Source organism: Ciconia boyciana, chromosome 11 (genome assembly GCF_034638445.1).
Source record: "Ciconia boyciana chromosome 11, ASM3463844v1, whole genome shotgun sequence".
In the NCBI taxonomy this organism is placed as follows: Eukaryota; Metazoa; Chordata; class Aves; order Ciconiiformes; family Ciconiidae; genus Ciconia; species Ciconia boyciana.
The window spans coordinates 16,200,718-16,221,727 of record NC_132944.1 but is presented as its reverse complement, the minus strand read 5'-3'; the positions used below and the strand labels follow the sequence as shown (position 1 = coordinate 16,221,727).

At 41.4% G+C, this 21,010-nt stretch overlaps 1 protein-coding gene across 23 annotated transcripts in view; it reads right to left on the bottom strand.

Annotated features, from left to right (window-relative positions):
• Positions 1-1,481: 1,481 nt before the first annotated feature.
• MAGI1 (membrane associated guanylate kinase, WW and PDZ domain containing 1) overlaps positions 1,482-21,010 on the bottom strand; it is a 362,679-nt gene continuing 343,150 nt past the window's right edge. For 9 of the 23 annotated variants that reach the window (XM_072875929.1, XM_072875934.1, XM_072875935.1 and 6 more), the window contains 7 exons: positions 19,416-19,709; positions 15,918-16,121; positions 10,655-10,745; positions 10,470-10,533; positions 9,331-9,477; positions 7,978-8,116; positions 1,482-4,334 (listed from right to left, as the gene is read on the bottom strand). In XM_072875929.1, coding sequence (XP_072732030.1) covers positions 3,634-4,334; positions 7,978-8,116; positions 9,331-9,477; positions 10,470-10,533; positions 10,655-10,745; positions 15,918-16,121; positions 19,416-19,709 — 1,640 coding nt within the window. In that variant the 3' untranslated portion in view covers positions 1,482-3,633. Of the gene's footprint in view, positions 4,335-5,915; positions 6,005-7,912; positions 8,117-9,330; positions 9,478-10,469; positions 10,534-10,654; positions 10,746-15,917; positions 16,122-19,415; positions 19,710-21,010 lie in introns of those variants that run through there. The other 14 variants (XM_072875931.1, XM_072875946.1, XM_072875949.1 and 11 more) reach the window with 8 other exon arrangements.

The window sequence follows — 21,010 nt, the reverse complement described above, 5'->3', positions numbered from 1 at the left end:
GATTAGGTATTAACACTTACACAAATGACAGGACTGAGCACGCTGACAGCACAGGATCCTGACCATGTAACACTGATAAAAAAAGATGTAAAACCCAAACTCAAAACAAAACCCAAAACTAACAATATCAATTTGCAGAGCTTTCCACTTACACTTCATAAACTTTTCAGTTCTTCATCAGAAACACACTCTAATTCATCTTTTTGGCAGCTTCATAGTTGTAGAACATTCTTTGACAAAACATGAGCCAAGTCACAATCTAAAAAAGGGTTTCTTTTCATTTTTAGAAGTTTTGAAAAGTATTTTATGGTCAGAAGTAAGGCTGGAATTAATTAAAGTGAATAAGACTGCACCATGGAATATGGAGCTGCAATGCTCATGCTTTAAAGCAGGGCTCCAGCTCTCAGTGGGTTTGGAAGCAGTAGAAAGGATGCCACCACTAACAAGGCATTTTGAATAACTTTTTTTTGTCAACTTGCAGTGTTTTTTGAATTAAATGTTTCTGTACAATGTAATTTTGGTATTAACTATGTAATATCTTCTTTAGCTTGAGACTCAACACTTCAAAGACACACTTCAAAAGCTTGAGACTCACCTAATCAGCTCTTTAAGATCATTTAAACTATGCTATAACATGAACAAGGAGAGGACAAACAGTAGTAACAGCAGAAAATACAAATTCAGAACCAATGTATAACATTACAACATAACTTCAGAGTAAGAAGGCATTGAACATCATAAAAGATTCAAACCTAAAATATCCCAACACATTCTCAGTGACCCAACCATACCCCTAAAGACTCAGGCTGCATCTGACAAATCCCTCTGCAGATGCTGCGACTGGAAATACAAATCATTCACCGGCGACTCTCAAGCTGCCTGGACTCCCAGCAGGTTAGCTGAAGTATCGGGAAAACAGATGAGTGGGGCCTGATAAACTACACAATGTTTAAAAGTTATTTAAAAAAAATCTACTTAAAGTAACAGTTTTGCAATCCTTAACAGTCTTTACACATTTCAAGAACTAAGAGATGGGAGACATATACTCTTGGTGATATGTATATATATGTACGTATATGCGTGTATATATACATATACATATACGTACATATATATATGGCACCAACAATCCCAACAACAGCAACAGAGTAGTTGCTGCCTTGTCTTGATTTTACACTGTTGCCCATGCTGATGGCTTATGAAGGACCAGTGATACAAAACCCAGATGTAGGAACAAACCCTGCTTCACCTGAACTCTTCTGATTATTTTGGGGAAGAAAACTTTATATTGGAAAACTGGGAACCTGTGCTTTAAGGCTTGTCAAAGGATTAGTATATATTTAATGGATGATTAATACATATTTAATGGACGGCCCTTCCAGACTGTAACCTACAGTTTACTAATTTAGACAGGGATGAGTAAGTAACGTTAAGGTGTGGCTCCTCCTTTATCTTATCACTACACTCATATGTATGCTTTGTATGGAAAACTTTATTTGATAATAAAAATAGCATTCACAGACTTTCTCCTTCTTTGTTGCTACATCATATACATAGTGTCTGTTCCAAGGAAAGAAGCTTGTACTGGGTAAGTCCACGTCTACTCATACTAGTGTTATGTATAAACCCATTAAGTCAAATAAAGCTATGAACAATGTAGTATTTATATATGCATAGTGTTTTATAAAAAAGATTGGCCCACATACTGCTTTTCATCAACACAGAAAAGAGCATTATGCCTATAGCACATTGCAAGAAATGATGATTGAAGAACATAGACTGCATACAAGTGCTTAATAATACATAAGCAGGCCCACCATGAAAAAAGAAATGATATTCAAACCAACAAAAGCTTCAGAATTACTTATATAGTCTCCCATTTTAAAACAGCTTTACATACCTGATTCAGTTTACATTAAAATATATCCCCTGAATCAATTTGTTCCATTTTCAGAAATATAAACACTTAATCACATTCCTCACAGCTAAATTTTGTCATAAATCCTCTTTTATACAAGAAAAAGGCAACAGTTTTGTTTTTTTTTCAAACAGGCTCTATTAATTACAATTTAAACTGTACACACAATGATCGGCCATCTTCTTTCTTGGTTTTGTTTTTACAGTACCATGGCAACAACAGTGATAGACTTGCAATGTTTTTGTGTTCATATGGAAAATGTGAAACAGTATACATGTACACACCAATGCACTGTAAAAAGCAGCAGTTTACTTCAGTGGTCCAACAGTAACGGCAAACATTTTGGCTCAGCTAGGCAGTAATCCGTTAAAATCTTATACCAATACTACAGCAGACTTACCACACAACTTGCAAATTTAAAAATACAACCTAGAAACTTGCAGGTTTCCCTTTTGCTGCTGTTCTTAGATTCAAATTTACAGCATATAACCAGTATGGACAGGCTTCTACAACCAGGTTGTCCCACTGATTGCCTCTTTTTGCCTGTGTTTTTCCTTTGATACATCTTTTTTTTTTTCTTTTTTTCCTTCCCCCCCGCTCCCCCCAGCAAGTGCACTCCTTTTGTCTCAGTAAGGATGAACCAGTAAAATAAAAAAACTTAAATATAGAGCAAGAAGAAGAGAGAGCTTTTGGAATTTGGCAAAATAAGAAAAGCCCACTGGTTTTGCCTGAGCAGAAGGAATACACCTACTCTGAGAGGGAGGACTTTGCTCCCACCGCATTGTGCCTTGTCCCGGGATCCCGATCCCTTCCCTTGCTTCAAAGCAGACAAACAATACCATGCATGCTCGGGTGCTGTCCATATACATCTAGAAGATGAGCAGGGCTGCGGCGGCTGCCTTAATGAAATATCGTTAAATGTTGCTGAGGCTAATGAGAGATCAACAGTCTACGTTAGTGTGTGACACAGGCATGGTGGTTACCAGTCCTTCTGCCTTTGCGCATCCTGTAGAGGGGGCCTGAAAGTATAAACTGTTCATGGAACAAACTAGAAATTCCTTATCGTAAATCATCTTGTGCTGTGTGGGTTTGTATTTTTTTAATTATTTATTATTATTATAAATATCCTTCATTGAAACAGTAGTCTCTTCAAACAGTTCTTGCAATTTTAGGAACATTTGTCTCTTTCTTTTTTAATTCCTTCAGCAGGAGCGCTCCATTCCTACTGAGATGAACAATTTTCTTCCTTCCCCACCCCCACCCCTTAAAAAATTTTCTACATACAGTGTAGCAGTGAGTCACTAGAGAACAGTCTGGATCAAATTATTCAAACTTGGTCATAAAATCCTTTGCCTATATTATATTACTGGCTACCCCCATTTACTATAGTGGGGAGGGGGGAAAGTAGCCCAATAAAGGAATTATTCTTAAGAAATCTACAAAGAATGTAGAAACAAAATTTTATAATCCTTTAGGACCAACATTTGGCAAGTAATTAAAAAAAAAGAATACACTGAAAAATACTTTCTTTAATATTATACATCAGGCACAACACTTTTTTTTTTTGTTATAAGATTTCATCTGCATAAAAGGTTTGTAGGATCAGCAGGTGCCGGATGTCTCCTCGCCTGCGAAAGCCGGATGGTTTCAGCTCCCGCGCTCTCTCCTCCGCTCCTGTGGCGTGGGGAAGGCGACGGGGACCCCGGAGGAGCCCCTCAGATGCTGAGGTCGGTGCTGCACTCCTTGTACGGCCGCCTGCGCTGCTCGGGCAGGTGCCTGCGGCTCGGCTCCTGCTTCCAGCCGGGGTCTTCCCTCTCCCGGTGGCCGACTCGCTCCTCCCGGAGCCGTCTGTCGGGCGACCTCTCCCTCCGCCGGTCAGACGACTTGGCCCGCCGGTCGAGGGAGCTCTCTCTTCTCCGATCGGGCGACCTCCTCGGCTCCGTGAGTCTCTCCAGCGACCGCCGGCGGCGGCTGGGCGACCGCTCTCTGCGCCTCTCGGGGGAGAGGTCTCTCCTCCTCTCGTGTCGCTCCCGCCTCTCCAAAGTGTTGTCGGCGCTCCTCGTCCCTTCCCTCCGCTTTTCGGGAGACCTCCTCTTCTGCCCGTTCACCACCGCCCTCTCCGGCTGCCTCTCGTGCCTCCTCTCCGGCGACCTCTCCGTCCTCCTGCCTGGCACATGGTCGTTGGTTTTAGAAGTCCCATTCCAAGTGTGGTGTTCATTGGGATGTCTGCTAAACTCTCTGCTGCCTTTTAGGTCTCTAACGTAAGTCCGCTTGTCCCCATGTTGTGATGATTTGTGAAGGTCTGGTGGATAACTGGACTCCGATGATGGGTGCTGCCGTCGGTCGGATGGCACGGGTTTCATTTCCGATACATTTTGTGAACCTGTGGCGGGACTGTTCCTGTCACTGCTGGGGTCTGAAAGAAAATAACAGCAAAGCGTTTGGTACCGATGCCTTCCGCAGCGCCGTGACACCACTTATCACTCTTCAGACTTCATTAGTGACAAAAACAAACAACTGTTAAAGCAGTCAGCGAAGGCTAACCAAAGCTTTTGTTAATTTAACTGCGAACAACGAGAGTTACAGGTTAGTACTGGTGCTGCTCTGTTCGTTAGCCGTGTTTTGGTCCAAGCCGATATCATCTTTATGCTCTTCTTGTCACGGGGCATTTTACATTTTCCCCAAGCCCAATTCATAATGTTTCGGTTACACTACTTTCTTTCCAGTGGAAAAAAAAGATATTGTAGTTCAGGTTGTTGGCTGTTTTTTTAACAATTTCCAATAAAGAGGGCCTTTAGGAAATGATATTTTTCTTTTAAGTCTTTTGAAAGAACTGCCTTCCAGGTGTGGGAGGCCTTGTTTCAAATAGCAGAAAATGTACAGAAAATAGAATTGATTAGTAAGTTTTCACCTCGTAAAATAACATTTTGAAGGTGTGAGAATTAGACCGTAATAATGCAATTTCCATTTCATTTAAGACATTACTTAATCTCACTTAGTTCTACCATGTTATGAAAAGTCCTAGGGTAGATTTTGGTTTTGCCACAATGATTCGAACAACGATGACAGAAGTTATGATTGTTTCATATCAAAGCAATGGAAAGATATCGTAATATGTAGGATGGCTTTGATTAATACCTAATCTCCAGTTCATTATTATTAATGTAGTATTTCAGGTAAAATACATCTGAGCTACTTCTGCGAGACAAACTGCAAAGCAGAAGAAAAAACACAACCCCAAAACTAAAAACCAGCCCTGCGCTGCAGCTAAGCTACAATTACTCATGTCATTTGTAACGGATGTTTATGAATGATTCATTATAGACATGGCAAACATTAAAGTAGCTGTGCTGACTTAATGCGAGCGTTGCTTTTATTTGCTTATTGTTTTCTTTTTTAAAGTAACTTCTGCACAGCAGCTCGGCTGGCGTTAGCTATGCTTCCTGCAGGCTTCCTGCCGCTCGCACCGAGGCACCCACCTCGAGGTGGACTGTCCTGATTGCAACGACTGAAAACCCTTACAAACACTTGTGGGGACAGATTTTTTTTCTGGTTTTCTCCTTTTTGTCTTCCCTCCCCCAAGCCAAACACTCTACATGCTCATTCCTCCTGCCACCACGCAAAGCGTCTCCCATTTGATGGCATTTCCATTCCTTAGCTTGGGAAGGTCGGTGTGTGCATGGGCCATGATTTTTGTGATTTCCAGGTGAAACCCGTGTTGCGACTCACGTGTGTGCATTTTGCTTATTAGCATTTTCAGGCAGCAGCTGGGGACCACACCGCCTTTCCGTAGCTGTAAGCACGTGGCTTGCGGCAACCTGGCTATCGCACAAGGTACAAGCGAGGTTTAAACGTGTCCTGTGGTGTACTTACAATTCAGGGGACGCAGGGTGCTCGGAATGAATTGCTGTACATATAAAATATAGCGAAGCGGAAAGCAATGTGAGGGAATTAGGCCACAGCACAAAAACACCTAATATTGATTTTAGCTACAAACCGTAGTTTGATTATGGCCCATAAGGTAGAAGCAAGACTCCCCGAGCTTGTCATTTCTCATACATGCAGCGATATTAGGAGGTATCATCGCTGAGGAAGGAAGAGCCCAGCACCAAGAAAAGTAAGAGAAAGAGAAAGAGAAAAGTAGAAAATTTAGATTCCCTATAATAAAGATGAAAGAAAGAAAAATCTTCATATTTTATCTTAGAATAAAGAAAGTTTATTTTTCCAGTCAGATTGTCTAGGCTTCACCCAAATATAAGGCTGCAAAGACAGCAGTTGTTATTATCGTGACATAAAGAGACATCTAAGAGGTGATTCAATAACCCAGACAACGAGAGCATCCATTCTAAAAGACAGCTGGAACAGCGACACAGAATGTCATAGAAAAAACATTAACAATCAAACAACAACGAAAAATAAAGTCCACCAGAGACCACAACATTAAAAATAAGTACAAAACTCATTACAAAAATATACAGCCTCATAGAGAAGCACGTTCCAATCGAGTCAGAAAAATATTGGAACTTAACATTATTAGAGGAACCATTTGCGACTGCAGCGAACAGAACGAAGAGAGGAAGGAGTCCCAAATGTTACAAGGATATTCTTTACAGTAGTGCAACCCCTGTATATTAAATCCTTGCTTGGAGAATAAACTTTTAGTGGTTTAGCATTAGCCAAAAGAAAATTCGTGGTGGATTTCCATCCTCAGTGCAACAGACATATGCTTTGAGAAGTGAAGCACTTAATTTACAGGGTATTTATGCAGTCTAGCATATGATACAGTACTGTACATCCAAAGGAGTATAGGAAAAGACAAAAGTAGAAAGAACATTACAGAATTTCAGTGCCATCATTGAACCTTCTGATGTGCTATTTATATTACAGAAGTGTAAACCCACAACTTCCATATTGATAAACGCTTCAATTGTTTGTTGGTTATACTCTGAATTGGTCATTTTAAGTTAAATAATGAGCAGAGTGAGCAGAAACTCTCAAACGTGGTACAGTAAATGAAAAGAAAATCTAGTTCATAAATTGTGCAGAAGGGTTTTGTTTCTGGTTTTAGGACATGGAGTGAATGATAAACACAGAACTTACTGACATAGAAATAACCCAAACACGGGGAGAAAAGTATAAAGGACATCCCTTCAATCATCAGTTTCTACAGAAACCTCAAAGACCTTTGGTTGGGAGTAGCCCTCCATCGAGGGCACAATATTTGACAATTATCTCAAATAAATAAGACATAATTATAATATTAAATAGTGTGCTAAGTTAAGCCACCCAGCAATCCAACCTCCGGGGGAAGAAAAGGAAATCTAATGCAATTCTTAGTAAGAAACAAGGACTGAATGTTTCCCCCAAGACAGACACGAGAGCACCTTTTCATAACCTCCTCACCTTTTCAGACCTTACAAATTGACTAGTTGAAACCAGCAGACAGTTTAAGGGGGGAGAAAAGCGCTCAGGAGGCCAAATCAATACCTTTTTGCAGTAAAGCTTTTTTTTCCTTCTTTTTCTTAAATAACTTTATAAATATTTACATAAATATTAAGGGAAGGCAAAAATCTCATAAGCCATCTCGGCATTCATGTCTATGGATACAGACAGGAACTAAGAGAAAAACCTACCAAAAAAAATCACTGCTTCAGAATAACAACTCAGGATCCCAGTTTTTGCATTGATTAGAAGTAGAGACCTATTTGAAACAACAATTCAGCCGCTGAGAAACAGTTTGGCACAGTTCAATGACATTCCTTGTTTGGCTGGACAAGACAATAAGGGTTTTTTTGTTTTGTTTTGTTTTCCTCTCTGATCACCAAAAATACTGCTATGATGATCTTGCCTTACACTGCGCCCCAAGTCCATGGAAGCAAGCAAAGGATGAAATGTGTAGAAAATTCAGCACAAGCGAGGCAATTAACCATATGTTGCAAAGGTTGGTAAGACACTGGTGAGAAAGGAAAATAAAAAAGAATTCCCGCTTCAGATCTTGAGACAAATCATTCATGGAGTGATGCCAGGGAAGAAAGGAATGTTTTCATAGTTTGACCCACCATATTCTGGGACAGAGCCATCTCCGCGTTTCAGAAACAGGCGGACCCTGCGGCCACCGTTTTTAATCAGTTCGATGGCCCGAGCATGCTTCATGTTCTTGGTAGTTTCTCCATTGATCTCTAAGATTTCATCACCAATCTGTCAACGTAATAAAAGAAAAGAGTCTAAGATTAGAAACAAGCCCCCACGAGGGCCACCACCAGCACACCACAAAACAATGGCCACAGCAGAAGTGGAAGAACAACTATGCACCAGGTGAAGCTAAATACGCCCAACTCCTTCCAGTGGCAGTCCACAAAAAACAGTATGCAAGGGCCTGGGAAACATGAAGACAACAGGGAAAGCTTGAGGTATCAAAATATTTCATTGCTGCTCTGTAAAACCACCTTCCATGACTATATTGCTCAATACCTAGAGCTGTGTTAGAACTGGTGTTATTTTATTTTATTTTGATTATTTGTAAAGTCTTTGGTCAAAGTTGTTGCTTGTTTTACAGTTTGCTGTAACTGGGATGTTCAAATAGCTTTTTCAAGTCCGTTTCTCACTTGGATATAGATACCTGCTATGAACCAGTAAACCTGCTTTTGTAAATATAATCATTTATCAGGATAGGAAAAGAAGGCTTGGAAGAGCTTGTCAAAGCATTGGCTTCCACAGGGCAGCACTGATTTATTTTAATCAGGGACCTATAAATCTACCCCTAGCAAAAGAATTCTGAAAATGCCCTTTGCATGATATATATGGAGAAGAAAAAGACATATGCTGTAGAGTTATCATGCATTCTCAAAGAGAGGAGCAAGGAGTACATAAAACTTGGCAATTTAATTTTTCTGTAGGCATTTTATAACATGTCCTTGTTACAGTGTTTATAATTTAGATGATATGTGAAGTTAGTAGTTAATACTAATCAAAAACTACACTAATTTTGCAATCCATGGGTCTGTATACACACTCCCTCACCACTCTACCCCCTAGCAGAGGAGAGGATCAGGTGGGACACCTCAATTTTCTACTCACGGCTCCAGCTTTAAAGGAGCTGGCAAAGATTGCGGCTATTACATTTTCATTGCTACACATATCTTTGTAAGACTTTAAAAGTCAGATTATGTATTAGAATTTGGAAACCCGCGTTGGAACAAGGGGGTGAAATCTTCCAATGCACACACACGGTTACAGACTGTATACAAAGAGTGACAGAAGCCATTGACAGAAGTAAATAGGAACCACTGCTCCTTTCAGTTAACATTTAATTTTCCTCTGAGCTGGCACAGCAGAAGGTGTGCCTGTAGGGGAGAGGCAGGGAAGTCAGCTTATTGCAGAGAAGCATGTTTTTTAAATCTGTTTGTGCATACCCTCATCTTCCCACATCTCTCAGCTGGACCATCCTCAGCTAGCCGCAACACGTACAGATCCATATTATACTCCCGGCCACCTCGCAGGCTAAAGCCAAACCCTTTGGCTCCTCTTTCCAGCTCAACAGTGTAAAAGTCTTGGTCCTGCTGGAGTGAAGACAATATATGCACAGTTGAACAGGAAGTTAAATGCTGCTCTACTCTCATTTTTTAAATTATTTAACCAACAAATATTATTATTTTTGTTACTCATAATTAAAAAAAGAAAATCAGTTGAGTTTTCACACACAGACTACAATTTCCTGCTTTCTCAGATTCCACCCTGGAATTTGGAGTGCTGGCGGTGATCTGCAAAGGGCTGTTGGGATCTTTAGGCACCCCTGTTACACAACACCTCCTGTGCCCAGGGCAGAAAGGCACGTTTCTGGAGGGTGGTTAGTGTTCTACCAACTGCAAAGGAAGGCTAGGGCAACTTCACTTCCAGTGCCAGGCTTTAGTTAAATGTCTAAAGGTACCTGGGACGAATCTATACCATGGTGCTGGCTTCTCCTTTTTGCTACCACCTCATCTATTCCTTTGCAAGAAGCTCAGAAGTACACGCATTGTTTTTCACAAATGCTGTTAGCATAGGATGTTTTGAAGTCCCTAATGGAAGAGGTTACTTCTAGGATGGCCAGTGGCAAGGAAAGTTAACAGTGAGATAGATAATCTCTCTAATAAGATGCCATCTGCGAAAGCTGGAACACTCCAGCTACTGCCCCTTATTAAGTTTTCCTCTTTTTTGTCCTCTGAATTTATCATTTGCACACAACAGTACTTTCTGGAGAGGAGGCCCCTCAAAATATACAATTCAATAAACAAACACACAAATTATTACTGTCATAAAAATGTCACTTTTTTTTTCTTTTTTTGTTCTCCCTAAAAGTCTTGATGAGAATGTGTTGGAAATGTTTCTCAGCTGAAACAACAGCAACACATATTAAGAAACTAATCAGCAAATTCCTCTTTCTTCAGCAAACAGACTGAGGGAGAACAGCTTCCCAGCAGGAATTTTCAAGGGAAACATTTGAACGCAGCCCTCAAGCAGGCTGGAAGCAACAGTCTGTGGTAAACAAAACAATTAGAAAGGTACTCCTTACCTGTGCTGCTTGGGGTGGTTTGAAATCAAACTGGGATTCTTGCTTTGGTTTGGTGTTGTTCCTGCTGTAATGAATGAGAGAGAGAGGGAGAGAGGAAAAATACAGCTCATGGGATGTGAAGATGATCAAGAAGTAACCAAAGAGAGAGCATGTCAACACGCTCTCCTCAAGGAAAACAGTCTGACCTGGTCTCCTGCGGTATTTGCTGAGGAGTATGTGTGGTTGTAATTGTAGCAATTTTTTCTGCATTGGTCAATAAAGTAGCATTGGAGGATTCTGCAAAATAAATTTGTTTTTCATTATGAGGGAAGACCATTGGCTATTCACTGATAAAACAAAAGTTTTACAAAGGCATTTCACTGGAAAGCATCATTAAGTTGTTTTTAAAGAACTTGAGATTGGCTCAACTTTCTTAAATCCAAAAATTAACAGGATAAAGTCTAAGCTAAGTCAGGTAATTACTTATATGAAACTCTACGGCACCTCAGTTGCAGAGAAATGTTGGCCTTTGAGTTGCACATTGAAACTTTACGTGATACATCCCTCATGGCTCAGCTTTTTTCTGGTATCTGTCATCAGATGTACCAAATTACTGTGTAATCTGTTTTTCTTCTTTGTAAGAGAAAAAATTCAAAACACTCCTAACCAGCTAGGAAACATTGCCACATAACTGCTGCTGTTGTATCCTATGCTCTTGAAAAAGTCAAGGCTTTAGTGAAGGCATCATATTTAGCTTAACTGCAAAAGTTAATTAGCAAAAAATATGTACAGCAGAAACTGCCAGAGCTACCCATCACAAACAGTATAGAGCAGGGAGTCAAATGTTTATATACATTTATACAATATATATATAGTATATTTATATAACAAATACACAAATGAGGGGATTTTTTAGTAACCAAATACATCAGCACTCCCATTAATCTCAAGAGAAACCTGAGGCCACTCAATTGGAAAGGAAAGGAAAGGAAAGGAAAGGAAAGGAAAGGAAAGGAAAGGAAAGGAAAGGAAAGGAAAGGAAAGGAAAGGAAAGGAAAGGGAAAGGGAAAGGGAAAGGGAAAGGGGAAAGGGGAAAGGGGAAAGGGGAAGGAAGGGAAGGGAAAGGGAAAGGGAAAGGGAAAGGGGAAGGGAAGGGAAGGGAAGGGGAAAGGGGAAAGGGAAAAGGGGAAAGGGGAAAGGGGAAAGGGGAAAGGGGAAAGAGACATCTGGATTAGAAACATCTCTGACTGTTAGAAACACTCAGAACAAAGACTGACTTGTGGAGGAAGGGTTGAGGAATGTTTTGTCTGTTGCCTAACGACATGAATTTCAATCATTAAAGTCTCCAAATATGGTAGGTTGACTGGATTAATTTTATAGTAGCAATAACTATTCCATGGATTATAAGCTTATCAGTGCTTCCTCTATCAGAAACTGCAATCTTCAGTAGGATTGACATGTGGCTTTTATCTAATACCTCACAAGGTGATATTGAATGTGGCTAAACCCCAAACTTTCTGAAATCCATCTTTGAAATACAACCCACTGCTGCCTGAGCACTCAAAGCTGCACTCAGGGACGTGGAACCACCTGTACCAAATGCATCAATAGCTCTGGGTGCCATTTACCAAGAGAATACAGAGAGGAGGATTAACTTCAAAACTCAATTTATGCCATGGTAAACAGCTCCCAGCCCAGCATCAGCCTGTGCAAATGCCATATTTCTCTATGCACAGAAGGAGGTGCTTCCAGGAGAGGTCCTCTCTCCTGCTTCACAAAACTGCGAAGGGCGTTGCTATAGGCATAATTGGAAAGGGACTAGCTAGGTGTCCCTCACAGCACGGCATGGCAAAATGGTCCCCTTGTCATTTTGGAGCTTTATCATAGACTGCAATAAGACCAGAGTTAACCCAGAACTCATTTAAAATTCTGCTTAAAATTAAGGACATGCACCTTGTTTCTTGACTGAATTTCTCTAGTTCCAATCCCCCTTAAAAAAAAGGCACCATCAGAAAAGAGCAACGAAAACTGGGTGGAAACATCTGGCTCTCCAGCATAAAATTACAAGGTCTTCTACCCTGCCCTTGTTTGCCTCTTAAGCTCCAGGCATCCGGTAATTCATTTTATTGACTATGGAGAAATCTGCCATTATTAAACAGAGTCCAGCTGTAATACAAAATTGAAGAAATGGGAGGTTTTTTGCCTGAATTAAGGAGAGAGGTGGTGGTCATGGGCTTACTTGCTCCTGGAAACCTATTGTATTTCATGGATTTATTTTAATTGTGGAGACATCTAGATGAGGTGAAGGTTTTTCCTTTCTGCCCATGTCAAGGGAAACTCAGGAAAAGGGAAAGAGAAAAAGAAGAACCATTTAAACAGATGGGTGCAATGAGAGCACAGCTCCTTTGCCTGCAGCACTGTGCCCAAATTAACATGCCCAAACCCTCAGCATATGGAGCTGTAACATCTTCCAGACCAGAGCTGGCTTGTGTCTGGTGACTCGGGGAGCAAGAGAAGCTCCTGGGTCGGCCTGCACCTCTCAGGGTAGAGGCATGACCAAAACATGGCTTTGTGAGGATGTGCCGCTGACAGCGGGCTTGTGTGAGAAGGAGACGTCCCTATGTGTGGTTACACTGTTGGACTTCAAGAAATAATTCTGTGTATTTTGTAAAGATGCCTTGATGCTAAAATTTGGCTCCAGCATAAGAAGGTCCCAAATCATGGTTAAGTGTTCTGTATTCATCCAGAACAAAAGCCTCTGAAAACCTCCACAAATATTTGGAGATCAGATGAAGATGGGCTTCAAAGAGAATGCAAGATTCATACCCTTTAGTAGGTCACACTAAGAATACCAAGCAGAGCAACAACACATCTTGGTACAGATGTATCTTCACGCCACCGTACTGTATCTAACTTTAGCCCACCCTATCCCATGAGTCAGGAGTTGTGCATAATTTTGCTAGATTTTAGACAGTGGTTCAGGACACATGCCAGCCACCATGCAAAACTGGAACAGAACACAAATATAGGAAAAATTATCTCCAGTAGAATTACAATTGTACATTCTAAATCCTAAATATTTCATTGATTCCTTGCCCTGTTCTGCCCTAGAACACTCAAACACCAATTAAATGCCTAATCTAAGCTGCCATTTTTCAGCTCTCTGTATCCTTGCATCAGCTGGCAGTATGTTAAAGCATCATAATTTCATTGCAAATGCACTCCTGCAGTGGTCTATGGCAATGAGTTGGTGCAAGACTTATTACACAGCAAAAACCCTTCGTGTTTTTAATAATGTTAGAAGAGATTAGCAGTGTGAGTTTATTGTGAGTCTTGTGATGAACCGTAGTTTCATGATTATCTGAGAAGCATGGCTTCTGATTTATTCTTCCCCCACCCCCCTTAAGTGCAGTTAGACCATTTACATTTACCAAAAAAGCACCCCAAAAGCAACAAAAAGAAAACAATAAATCGACAAAAGCACCCGAAGACAGCAAAAAGAAAACAACATTGAGACCAATTTCTTAAATCTCATTTTTTTAGAGCAAACCTCTCAGCAATTTTGAGAGTGTCTGGTCTTACTGGCTTTTGGAAATTAAATGCAGGCAATTCTATGCAGAGTTGGCAATCTGACTTGGAATTTCAAAGGGACAGTAAATAAAAAGACTCAAAGCCTGCATTTCTATGAGAGAGAAGAGCTGACTCCTTCCCTAAATTACAGCTTTCCACCTTCCCTAACATCCACCTTCCCTGACATCCACCTGATGTCAGTCACAGGTACAGATTTCCCTTCTAACCTAAGCAATTTAACATGGTAATTTGTACACATATTTGCATGAACAAGACTGGCTGAGCATTCATGTCAGGAGGCTGTATTCTTCTTAAAAAATTCCTAAATCATTCAAAAGTTATTTATTTCTTAGGTATTTTTGCCTTTTAAAAAAACTTTATTTATTTATTCAAAGATTCACCTTCCTTGATTTTTATCGGATACCAAAACACAGGTAATGAACAATTCTTCTCCCAGTTTACCTTCCAAAACTGGCACACACAGGCCAGCTCAGACGTTAGCCTGATTCACAGCTATTTTATTATTCATGAACACTCAATTTGCTCGAAGCAGCAAAGGATCATATACCATTTGACCTGGTAGCTACTGAACAGTAGGAAAATAAAGCCTTTATGCAAAACAGATCATCCTAAACAGAAATAATTTATAACCAGATCATTTCTCATCCTGGCCTATTTTTATCCTATAACTAAACATAGCATCATCATGCTCTGTGGGGTAACCAAATCCGTGCTTCAGATTAGAAAGTACGAGAGTTAGCAACTACCAAACAGTTCTCACTGGAAATCACATCATGTAACTTCTTCATTCTGCTTTACAGGTACCAGGTTCAATTCAGCCATACTTTCTCAACTTTTCTTTCGAACTTAATCACACTTTCTCTATATTTAACTGAATGCAAATAATGTCCTGTACAACTCTAAGAAATGCTCATTAGCACTGTATCTGAGCCATCAAATCTTATACCCCTGGATTCAGCTTAAAAAGAGAGCAATGTAAAAAGATTTCTGCCTAACGAGTTCTCCCTATGAACCCATCCATGGCAGAGCAGGACGATGAACAAACAAATACTTAGAATTTAGAGCCACAGCAATTTTAGTTCTGCTACAGATACTTTACATACGTTTCTGCTCTTTTCCTATTTGGCATCACAGCTAGGGATCAGTTTAATGAAACTGATATAGAACACAGATCCTTATTTTTATTAAATAGTTCAATGACCTGAAACCAGTATCAAGTGTCAGCATATCATTAGGGATCCTGCATGTTCCCTCTGATCTGAAACAGTGAGATCCTGTCTGGGGTAAATCTTACAACAATCAGTGCAAGCACACAGCAGCTCCAGAGCCATTGCCATTTAACAAAGTCATTTCAAAATGTACTGAGCTCACTCCCAAAGCAACTTACCCAGAATAAAAACAAATCTCTTCAAACAGCTTAAAACATGACAACGTGTTTATCCCTTTCTGTGAGCTCTTTACTCTATAACCTGCTTGTGTATATACAAAGCTTCAGGAATCCCACATATTAACAAGTCGTTCCCAAATATTCTAAAGCTGCATTATTAACCCTAAGAATCAAATCCAAGTGTACCGAGATATGCATCAAATTTACAGAACATCATTTTAAGGACATACGTGGAGGAACAAGATAAAATGGAATATATTTTTTTTTTAATGTAGAATCAGCACCTCCCTGTTTAAAAAAAGAACTCCCATTTCTATAGAAAGAAACAAACAATAAAGCTATGGAAGACTCACAACCTCCCTCACTGCTAATTCCTAAAGTGGGAGGGGAAATTGAGTCCTCCATGACTTTGCAGCTCCGACTGATGCAAAAAGCCTGGGAACAAAACCAACAAGAGGGTCAGACAAGACAGCAGGAAACATATACTTTACCATCTCCTGGAATGATGCGCAGGGTAACGGTGTTTCCCGCTTCCTTAATGAGGTTGACGATGTCTGAATGCGACTTGTTGGTGATGGAGCACCCATTCACAGCCAAGATCCGATCGCCTACTTTCAGCTTGCCACAGCGGTCTGCGGGACTCCCTTCAATTATCCGACCTATTTTGTGAGGCATGGCCACACATGCATTTCCCGCTTTTGTATTGGTTTGGGGGTTGTTTTTGTTTTGTTTTGTTTTGATTTGGTTTTTTAATTGTTTACATACGTGGGAATATGGTGAAGGGGAAAGGAGAAAAAGGGTTGAAAAGGGAAAGAGAAGGTTAAGGGTTAATTAATTAATGCATCAAGCAAAAGTTATTATAGGATAGCTTTGCTGCCAGTGTTCAAAACATTGGCAATCAACTAGTACGAGTGCACAATACTTTACTTCTTTTACAAAAAGGTGTTTTGTTAATCACTCAAAACTCCCCCCACCTGGATTTCTGTTAATAAATGGTGATATTTTTATAGACTACAACTGCACTTAGCAGCCCCATCATAACCCAAATCCTGATTTTATTTTTGAACAAAAAAATTGAAACTGCTCGTAGAAAACACAACCTTCCTCCTCCAAGATTACATCAGTGTCAGCCTCTCCAGTCTTTCTCTAAGTCAGCTGCTGTTCAAGCTTCTGCCAATGTTTTGTTCTTTCTCAATTTAGAAAGATAAAATTGTTCTAGGCCTAGGAGGGAGTGCGACTCCCTTTCTACCACGAAGACCCAATCTATCAGCACCGCATGGGGAAGCAACATGAAACGGTTTTCTTCCATCGTGAATAAAGGTACTACCAGGGAAGGTACAGGACCACTACAGATGGGCCAAGACTGACAAAGGTAACCTGTGTGGTGCAGGCATCCACCTCAGCCTCTTTTAACCCTTCCCCTTTTATGATCTTAGATGGCGTCAGGACCGGAGCAGGGAAGGAATAAGGACCTCCTCATTTAAATACCTCTAAAACCACACACAAAACCATTGAGATGTCTGACGCACAGAGCAAGAGCACTTTAGGATGAATGTGTTTTGGAGACAAAATTCTCCTCCTGTTCCATGCAATTGTTCGTCCCAAAAACACAGGGTCGTCCATCAAATGCAGAACTGGGACACAGCGGATACACAACTTCACTCAGATAAATCCACCGGGCTTTTGTACAGCTTCTTTACATGGGCAAGAGGCCATCGGGCACGCAGCATGTGATTGAAACCATGAGGTATACAGAGTGGTCATCTCATACTTTGCATCCACAATACATTCACCCTCAAGATGCACTTTCCCATCTGTGCTGTAGTCTTTATTTGATTAGTAGTTTTAGAGATATACATTGCTGCACACATGACAACACTAGAAAGACCATAAAGAAGAAAAGGCTAAGAAAAGGCATGTGAGGTGAGAGATCAAGGTTGGAAAGATGTGATGAAAACTGGCAGAAAGTGTTAATATTGGTTGCAAATGGTAGGGGGATTTTTTTTTTTCTTCTTTTACTGTGATGTTAGTTTCTCTTTCTGGCAATACAAAGCCCCATCCAGTTTAAAGGCTGTTTTGAGGGTATGAGCTCCTACTCTATCCAATCCACTGAACACAGCTGACAGAGCCCACACCAAAGTGACCGAGGTGGGTTTGAGAACCAGTTTGGCCCATCTCTAAATACTACCCATGAAAGAAAAAAACTACAGAGCAGGTCCAAAGCAAGCACCACGCAGCAGAGGGAACACATCTCATGCAGAGTATTAGGAAAAAGCTGAATACACTTGAAAAAAATTAAAGGAAAAACAGTCACAGATCAACAGATCTCCGTGAGGAGCCCCTGCACAGAAAACTTCCAGTTAGCGAGTATCTTGGGCTAAAGCAAACACAACTCTTTACAATTTCAGGTCAAGGTTTCTCTGCAGAACAGAGTTAGAGCATAGTCTTCATACAGTAAAAGTTATTTACACACATGTTTGCAAATACTTTCAGAAGAGAAAAGCGCTCTCTCTGGTTTAGACTGAGTTCACTTTAATCTATATTACATTACACTGTTGTGTTCTGGCACCAAAATACCTATTCTGGAAGAGCAGTTTCCAGCAGCAAGGACAGTGTGAGGTAGCCTAGCACCTGAGAACTGACAGAACTCAATGCACCGGGTCTATAGTAGGTATTTCCCCCTTGGAATCTCTGCTGCCGTGACTGCCCAGAACAGTGTTAGAAATGGCCCGTGCTACATCAATACCAGCAAAGGAGATGATGCTCCCTTGATGTATTAGCAACGGCACTGCCAATGGGCAACGGCAGGAAGTTTCAGAGAAAAAAGCCTAAAAAAAAAGGGAGAAAGGCCACTTCTTGCCACATGCACCTGCGTGCCCCAGGAACATTCAAGCTGTACAGGGAGACTGCAATGTATTTTGTCTGCAAACCACAACCCTGCTCTGAGAGGAAGTGTGAAGATGGCCAGGGCACTCGTTCTGTCTTTCCTTTCCCCCTCCATCCCTATCACGTGCCACAGACTAACAGGGACGGAACACCTTCTTTTTTCCCCTACAAAGTACAAGTGGATGCTGCCTCTGGCCTTTTTGGAGGAGATGGAAAGGGAAGAAAATAGCATCTCTGACTGGTTTCCCCCTTGCAATGACATTACTGCTTTAGAGCAGGCTGTTCTGTGCCCACTTGCAAAACCAGCTTATTTATGCTTTGCAACACACGACTTGTTCGCTCTGTAGACAGAATTACACCTCTTTTGCGGCAACACCTGGAAATGGGTGTCTGCCTAGCAGAAAGGACTGTCTTCAGAAAGAAACCATGACCACATCTATTAGGGCAGGATATTAAGTGTGACATCGCATGAACTTCATTTCCCCCTACTCTGAAGAAATGGATTTGGGAAGAGGCGGAATGGGTCAAGAAAACATCCTGTTTTTTTAACAGTGTTCTCCATTTTGTGTCTCACCAGCAAGCACTATTAATTAAAACTTTCCAGCTATCAGCATGCTCACTCCATAATGAGGATCAGAATAACCCTGATTGCCAAGGAGAAGTTAATCAGTTTAAGCATTACTGCTTTTAAATCAGCTGGCTCAGTTCCACCATCAGGAGACATATTTCATTCCACCTGCTCCATTTCTGCATTAGCAAACAGCATCACTGGGGGTATCCCCGGCTGCTCTTCTGAGAGCAAACCCCAGAAAGACGTCCAGCTAGCAGGGAGAGCTGGAGCTTCAGGGAGCAGCAGGAATTGCCATTGGTGGCATTTTTGCTCTTCAGGTTGGGATTTCTCATTTTGCTTTTCTCAACTCAGTGCTGAACAAAACCCAGGTGGTAAACACCTACCAAGTCTTGGCCTCCAATTAAACTATTAATTATATAAATTAGGGCACGCTCATGACTTTTAATTAAACAGATCCCCACTCGCCTCCTTGCACTGCAGCACTCAAATCTGCGTCTCATTCGAGGTGCGTTGAAAAAACCCCAAGACTTACCAAATGTCGTCCCCGCCTCCGGCCTGCTCACTGAGGAGACAATGACAAAGCCGAACCCCTCGTTTTCACCGCGGCGGATTTCCACATCGTAGGGCTGGACCACGGCACTGACGACACCACTGCCCCCGCCACCACCGCTGCCGATGCCACTGGTGCTGCCGCTGCCCGAGCTGACAGTGTTGAGGGAGTTCTGGCTGCCCTGTGGCGTTCGCTTCTCCTCCGTCAGCGAGGCTGGCTGGTTGCTGCTGTGGTGGGAAGAGGCTGGGGATGGGACTTCATTCTCTGCCTTGGGAACTGGGGAGGAAAAAAAAAGACTGTCTGAGCAGGCTGCACCGTTTAGTGCTTGAATTGTGCCATCCACTGAGAAAAAGGTTAAAAAAAAGGCGCAAATCACTCGCTTTAATCTATAAATCATGGCCAGAGTGACCAAAGTCTCTGTCTCCTTTCGGATGTCACCACCAACAGCTCTGTTCAGTGATGGCACTGACCACTCATGCTCATCCTCTCCAGTGCATGGTCATGCAGCCAAAGCCTTTCACTGCTGAACTACAGCAGCACTATGGTTAAACCAGTGCAGTGCTCTGTGCTTGGACGCTCTGTGGCATTTTAAACCTTGATTACATTAGTTCAGAGGTGCCCCCTTTAGCTATCACATCCCCACTTCAGTTATATATGTGCAACCGTGTATATGTGCAACCGTGTATATGTGCAGAAGCTGCGAGGAGAGAGACAATATCAAACACCTATCACTCAACACCTGTGTATTTTTTAACTTAATGCTATCAGTTGGGTAGCACTGATTGCCCTTGATTAATGTGATCTTAAGTAATAATAACCACCCATACTAAAGCAAAAAAACTTGTAAACCAAGCTTTTCTGGATGGAAGAACTACCACCTATCATCTGTACAGTCTGGCACAGTCGGGAGCGGGGAACTATTAAACATGATTAACATTAAACAAGTGTTTAACAGCAACTGAAGTTGGAAGTGGTATTAGTTTAAAATCTAATCAGCTATGAAAAGGCTTGAAGAAATCTCAGAAAAATCGCTTAGTCCACACTCTGACTCGAGTCAGGGCCAACCATACTTACTGTCAGCCCTTACAGATGTTTGTCTCATCTGCTGTTAAATATCTCCCCAGGCAATCTATTGGTTGCAATATCCAACTTAAATCTTTCCTGCTGCAACACAAGGCTATTATTTCTAGTTCTATCTAGCAGGCATATGGAGAACATATTATTCCCTTCCTCTTTGCAGCAGCCTCTTATAGTCTTGGGGAGTTTAACACGTCCTCCCCCTTCTCTGCTTTAGGCTAAACAATCCCAATTTGTTCAGTATTTCCTTGCAGACCATGTTTTCTAGAGCTCTCCTTATTATCGCTGGTCCTCTGGACTCCCTCCAGTTGGGCTCTCTCCAACTCAAACATGTCTTTCTTGAAGTGCTGGACCATATTGCAGCTAAGCCATCATCTGCTGGGAAATCAGGAGAGTTCCCCCCTGCCTACATCCCAGCACAGTGTTTTTCTTCACCTGAGCCAACCTCAGGTTAAAGCTTGTCGCCCACAATAGCTTCCAGTTCTTGTTACACAGCCCAT